The sequence below is a fragment of the Chrysochloris asiatica genome, unplaced genomic scaffold, assembly GCF_000296735.1.
Source record: "Chrysochloris asiatica unplaced genomic scaffold, ChrAsi1.0 scaffold00026, whole genome shotgun sequence".
Classification (NCBI taxonomy): Eukaryota; Metazoa; Chordata; class Mammalia; order Afrosoricida; family Chrysochloridae; genus Chrysochloris; species Chrysochloris asiatica.
In genome coordinates, this window is record NW_006408544.1 from 15,079,896 (window position 1) to 15,086,724 (window position 6,829).

The window sequence follows — 6,829 nt, forward strand, 5'->3', positions numbered from 1 at the left end:
CGTAGGCCTGGCCGCCAGAAATTCGCGAGCCTGCAGGGGGAGCGTGGAGGCGGGCCAAACCCGCTCCTCAAGGACCGGAGAAAGGCTCTCTAAGCGCCAGCTTTCCGCAGCTAGCCTCGCCGAGCCTCCAGGCCCTGCGGCTCTCCATAGCCTTCTTAAGAAACCTTTCACTCCCTACCCCCACCCCCGCAGGGTTCCGGGCCGTCGTGGGTTTAGCGTCCCATACTCGAGTCCGCCAGCCTGCGAGAAGAAGCCAAGCCGGGATCCGCGGGGCCGAAATGCCGCTCCAGCCAAGGCCTGGCTGCCGAGCTGGCGGAAGGGAGGCAGCGCGAGAGACAAGAGGGCGGGAGGAAAGGAGCAAGACCGCAGAGGCGGAGCCAAAGAGCCCGCGAGCTAGAGAGCCGCCAGGGCGGAGGGAGGAGCGTGGGCGGCGCCCGGCCTTCCCGCTCCTGCAGCGCAGCAACTCCACAGAGCCTCCTTAAAACTCTGCCGTTAAAATGGGGGCGGGTTTTTCAACTCAAAAAGCGCTCAATTTTTTTCTTTTCAAAAAAAGCTGATGAGGTCGGAAAAAAGGGAGAAGAAACCGGCACCGTCTCTGCAGCAGCAACAGAAGCAGCAATTGTTTGAGCGAAAAAAGAAGCAAGGGAGGGAGAGAAGAAAAAGAGCAAAAAGGAGGACGACGCGCAAGTGCCTTATAGGGGGTGAAGGGAGCAAAGGCTGGCAATTTTGGGAGGACCAGCTACAAAAGAAACTAACTGTCAGTGGGAGAGCTTCTTCTGGAAAGGAAGCAGCGCTGCCCAACTCAGCTCCAGGGCACAGCTGGCTTCTGCCGCTGCCCTGTCGGCGGCACAGTCTAGGGTCACAGGCCGGGGGACCGCGAGAGGTTGGCGAAGTGGCACGGGACACTGAAGAGGCTGGGCTGAACTGACTGCGCCCTGGAGTTGTGGCGACTTTCCATACTCGGAGCCTTAGCCTGCGCTATCCAGGACCCTCCCGCTCTTTGGAGGACCCCAGAAAACCGAGAAAAGAGGGAGAAAGGCAGCGGCGGCAGCTCAATGAGTGACTATAGTAGGAAGCCTGAGTTGGCTCGGTCGTAGGCGGGAAGTTACCGGTCGCCTGCCAGTGCAGCCGCGATGCTGCCGCGAGCTACCCCAATGGCCTGGGCCTCATAGACGTTTCTCCGCCTCGTTCTCCTCCTTGCTTAGGTTATCCTGAGTCCGTAGACCAGGTGGAGCCAGCATGAAGGGCTTGCCGGGGGCCCGATGCGCGCCCGGCCGCCTGCAAAGAAGCGCGCCGAGCCCGGCTCCCACGGACTCCGAGGCTCGGCGGGGCTGCGGCAGCCTGGCAGGCGGGCTCTGGAGCCTTTCTGAGCGGCATTAGCTGGCGGTTCGGCCTGGACGCGTCTAAAGGCTCCTTCCGCGAAGCCAAGACCACTGGGGAGTGGTTACGGCCAGTAGCTTGAGGGCCACGAAACTGTTACCCCCGTTTGCCTTTGGCTATCATCTTTAACCCCTGGGAGCCCGTCAGCATCCAGCCACCGCGGCGCTCTCTTTGCAGTGGAGGACTCAAGATTACCCCTTCCGCGCGACGGATGGAGACCGAGCCCCCCAGAGGACTTGCCCCTGCAGTTCTGGCTTACGCAGCTCAAGTCACCACCGTGAACAAGGGTGGGTTATTGCCTTTCCTCTCCCTCCCCCAAAATGTCTTTTCTTCCGCGGTGTTTTCTGTCCTGTCTAGTCCCTTAAGTCTCAGCACACATTGCTCACAGAGATTTGTAGCGAAGGTACGTGACAGCTCTGCCTACATCTTACGTCCAGAGTAATTTACAAGGAATTTAAGTGTGTTTGTGTTGAATCACCAGAATTCTTCCTAGGGGTTAAGCTAAAAAGCGAGGAGAGGAGCCCCTCTCCAACGGCTCAGTTTTGCTGAATAATCACGTGTGAATAGAGGGGCGGGCTTTTGGCAGGCTGATCTTACTAGTATTTACTACCAAGCTCTACTCCAGAAGATTAACCATCCCAGTCCTTCTGTCAGTCTCCGATGCCATCATGCAGCCTGGTTAGGAGCAAAAGAAAGGGGAGAAAGAAAAACAACTAATTCATCTTTTCCCGATCGTCAGGACCCTAAAGAATGGCCGAGCCTTGGGGGAACGAGTTGGCGTCCGCAGCTGCCAGGGGGGACCTAGAGCAACTTACTAGTTTGTTGCAAAATAATGTAAACGTCAATGCACAAAATGGATTTGGAAGGACTGCACTGCAGGTTGGTATCCAGAGAGGTGGGGAAAACAGGTCAACAATGTTGCCTACGTGACCAGGGTTTCTAGAATGACAGTTTTTAAGCTTGTAGGGGTACAAAATTTCGCTGTTTTTAAACCTAGTTGGTTGCCATATTTTGTATCTTTAAGTGGATTCAACTCCCCAAAAATGACGTCTTTGTATTTGACAAAGTTGTCAAATACAATAACATCTTCGATATTAAGTGGTTTTCAAGTTTAGTCGTAATTTTTGGGATGTTTTTGTGAATGTGCAGATTTTAAAGTAGTCATAGCAGCGCCGAGTTTTTGGGTGTTTTTTTTTTTTTTTTTTCCAAACAGCTCTGTAAACACATTATTAAGATTATTATTTGAAGTAAATACATTGTTATTAGTGGTTTCACGTGCTTTTACTTCAATAGTTGACTTTAACATTAATTTTATTGACTACTGTCGAGGGTGTTTTTTCTTCAAATGCTTCGAGTTTTGACAAACGACCTTTCCTTGTTTGGAATGGGTGGCCTGGGCATGGGGACAGGATGTACATTTCACAGTTAACGTAATACTGTCCACCCATCCAGGAGTGAGGAAGAAAAAAAAGTTAAATTTTGTAATCAGAACTCTGCTGTAGTTGTCTCTGAGGTCATGCCAGTGGTATGCTCTAATTTTTAGTAATTAGATTTACAGGCAACAATTGAAACATGTCCAATTGCCAAGTATTGTACCTGATAATTTTTTTTCCTCTTCTAAATGATATCATGTAACGTAGTTGAAAGGCTTAGAAACAGAAATAAGGCCAAGTAGTCTCAAATAGTTGTTTTTATCAGAGTTCTAACAATATTCTTATGAACTATTCTTATTCATAAATACATTTGAAGCTGTTTTTGAAGACTCATTAGGAAAAAAATTTCTAGAGAGCTTTGTTTTAGTTTTACAAGACTTAGAAATTTAAGCAGGCAGCAAGAGATATACTATTAATAGATGAACTCCATTCTAATCTTGCTTTTTAAATAAGAATATACTCACCTTTCAAAAATTTAAACATTAAGGAATTTATGCATAGATGCTAAATTCTTTATATTGTTATTGCAGGTATATTAATTAGAGAAAGGGTTTTGTTTTGTTTTTTCCTTTTCCATCTAGTGGTTTTGAATGGGTTTGGTAATGATAGCATTGCTGCACACTTAATATATTGATAAATTACCTGTTGAAAACCTCAAAAGATTATATAATTTCACAAAGAATGAATCATTTACCCATGTTTAGAATAAAATCTTTCGGTGCTTTTGTGGATCAGGAAGACTGGGAGATTAATACTGCAAAAAACATTTTTTTGACATTTTAAATATAACTCTGCAATCTCATGTTAAACATATTTATCATGGTAATAACACTCACTTACTGTGACTTAGTCCTAGTACATACGTATGAAAGACACAAACAGGAGTCTGAAGGCCTATTCTCAGTATGCATAATCTGATTCTAAAGTTATGTCATAACTCAAGAAAGACTTTCTTTCAAAACAGTTCCCAATATCACTATTATTTTCTATGAAAGATGTCAGATTTTCTCCTACAATTATGTTTATTTAACTCAATTACAAAAGCTTTCCTTTCTTTCTAATATGAGTTTATCACTGAGGATCGTATCAAAGGCCTTAATCATAAATTTGCCTTACAAAAATCCAAGGTGCCTTTCTTATTTTTCCCATTGTAGGTATTTACATGAGGCTAAATCTTTAAAGACAATTGTGGCCAAAATTAAACTGTCAATTTTTAATTTTAAAATTAAAATTGAAGATCTTAGGAAAGAAATTGTGTCATTTTTATCACTGCCCCAAAGGAAGGACTAACGTCAGCAGAGCTTTCTCAAAAGAGAAACAATATCCTGGTAACCTATATAGCTTGTATTTATAAAATATTATTCATCTAAATGTACTTTATTATATAATTTAATTGCTGATTATTTTTAAACAAACATTTAAAAATGATAAATCAACTCTATATTTTTCAATGGATTATAATTTAATTTCATGAGCACTTGAGTATCTACAATGCAATCTATATATTATAAATTTAGATTATCACAAATATTCTTAAGTGGAACCGAGACCAATTAAAATGCTGAAAATGTCTCTCATATCAGTGAGACTTTGTTTTTTTTTTACAACTAAATTACGTGTTTTATAACTGAATGCTTTCTGCAAGATAATTTATAATTGTATGAGAGCCTAAAAACACCTCTTATTAGGATGAAATATATTTTAAAATCAGTAGATATGTTTTTGTAATGTACATTATTTGTGTGCTAATAGCAAATTTTAATATCACATTCTGATTTTTTAAATGTTGGCAGTTTACAAATAGCTATTCCTAAATGTCTGATTAAAAACTGTAAAGGGAAATAAGATGAATCACCATTTGGTTATTAAATAGGTTCAAACCACTAGACAATGCTGTTTGTGTCCCAAAATACATATTAAATATCTTTCTCTTCTTTTGCTCACTTGAAAATTGGGAGGCTAGTTAGAATTTTTGAAAAACAATAAGTAATATTAATAGGATGACTTTCATTCTTCTCAAGAACAGTGGTCATACAATCATCTATCTCTAATACAAAGCATATCACGTATGCAGTTTAGATAAAATGATATCATAAGCAATGTAGAACATTGTTGCTTTTTTATCAACTTGATAATCCACAACACTTTGTAATCTGAAATGAAGGATTCCAAGCACAGAATACACCTACTTGCCCAAAGTAAATAATTTGCAAAGAAAAAAAAAGTTTGTGTGTTTTTAATCAGCACTTGGAAATTGGGGACTACATCTATTTGTAGAGAAACTAAATACTAATCATTTAAGACAAAGTATGAGGTCTAGATTTTTAGTGATCATTTTTACAGTAGATGATGGAGATTACATTGAAACGCTTCTTTGGAGGTTTAAAAAGAAAGCCACTGGCCTTATTTCTTTTCAGTAACTAGAAAATAAATTTTACTCATATTTATTTTGCCCAAATTAATACCCTGTACACACTTATGAATATGAATAAGCAAACATAGACTCTACTCATTTAAATCCCAAATTCTATTTATTTTAATAAATTTATGAAGTAACACAACTCTTCATGGAAGATACAGGTCTTAATTGACAATGGTTTTTATGCAAGTTCCACTAGTTCCATTTTATTGATTTTATCCTACTTTTTGGGCCACTTAAGACATTCCATCATAAACGCTCAATTTTTAGAAGTTTTCTGCTACTTTTAGTTACTGGTACTTTCTTTCATGAAATTCAGCCCTTCAAATTCCATCCTCTGGGTCTTACCCGTCTCCTTTCACCAAAAATAAATAGTTGATAAATAGGACAGATAGCTATTTAAAATTTTCCTTGTAGGATTCTACCGTTTTTACTTCTTTTCTAGGTTATGAAACTTGGAAATCCCGAAATTGCTAGGAGACTACTACTTAGAGGTGCTAATCCCAATTTGAAAGACGGAACTGGTTTCGCTGTCATTCACGATGCGGCCAGAGCAGGTTTCCTGGACACATTACAGACTTTGCTGGAGTTTCAAGCTGATGTTAACATCCAGGATAATGAAGGGAACCTGGCCTTACATTTGGCTGCCAAAGAAGGCCACCTCCCGGTGGTGGAATTCCTTGTGAAGCACACGGCCATCAACGTGGGGCATCGGAACCATAAGGGGGACACCGCCTGTGATTTGGCCAGGCTCTACCGGAGGAACGAGGTCGTTAGTCTAATGGAGGGAAATGGAGCAGGGGGAGCTGTGAATCTGCAGTGAATGTGGGGAGGGCTCTCCCTTGATTCCTCTACTTTTTCAGTTAATTGGTTGGCTGTCCTGAGTATTTTAACATTTGTTAAAATTCAGCTTTGTCATATTTTAAGCAACTAGTTAAATGCTGAAACTAAATAAGCTTCAATCTTACTACAGGTTTATGAATATATTTAAGCAACCTCTTTTTCACCTGCAGCATCCTGACTTCTAACATGTAATTGAAAATAGCTGTGGCTTTCTTACTGAATATTTTATCTTTCCTTGACTTTTTCCTGGATTCTCCCTTTGACACACTTTATACTCAACTTGGAGACTTTGTTTTTCAAATGGTTTATCCTATGCTTCTTTTGCCTAATTAAAACACTTTTCAAAACAAAACAATGTTTTTCTGTGATTTCCACTCCTATATAACCCACTCTGTGGGAGAAAAATGTGACAAGACTTATAGCCTTGAAAACCCCAAGGTGCAGTTCTACCCTGTCCTATAGGGTCCCTAAGAGTTGGAATCTACTAGAAGGCATTGCATTTGGTTTTACACCTTCTCCATAAAGTAACTTGCTACTTGCCAAGGAGACCTGTACTAAAAAGCTCATGATATTTTAAGTCTTGATATTAGGAAAAACAAATTGTAAAATTAGACATATTCTAATGATGATTCAATTATTATTCTCTTTCTCTTCCCATTCCTTCTCCCGCCGGCCCCGTACTATTCTACTTGGTGACCAGTATTTCTGCTTAAAAATAAGTACAGCATATCTTTGAAGCTCAAACCTGAGATGA

At 41.1% G+C, this 6,829-nt stretch overlaps 1 protein-coding gene across 1 annotated transcript; it reads left to right on the forward strand.

Moving 5' to 3' along the window:
* The first annotated feature begins 1,119 nt into the window (after positions 1-1,119).
* Positions 1,120-6,424, forward strand: CDKN2C (cyclin-dependent kinase inhibitor 2C (p18, inhibits CDK4)). The gene is made up of 3 exons (XM_006839752.1): positions 1,120-1,667; positions 2,120-2,259; positions 5,678-6,424. Exons 2-3 carry the CDS (start codon positions 2,131-2,133, stop codon positions 6,053-6,055), a joined length of 507 nt encoding a protein of 168 aa, XP_006839815.1. The 5' UTR covers positions 1,120-1,667; positions 2,120-2,130; the 3' UTR covers positions 6,056-6,424.
* The last annotated feature ends 405 nt before the right edge of the window (positions 6,425-6,829 follow it).

Bases quoted from the DNA above. Each gene is read 5' to 3' on its own strand.
- CDKN2C (XM_006839752.1), top strand. From the start codon at position 2,131: ATGGCCGAGCCTTGGGGGAACGAGTTGGCGTCCGCAGCTGCCAGGGGG. The intron at 2,260-5,677 runs GTTGGTATCCAG...CTTCTTTTCTAG, and splicing joins TTGGAAGGACTGCACTGCAG to GTTATGAAACTTGGAAATCC.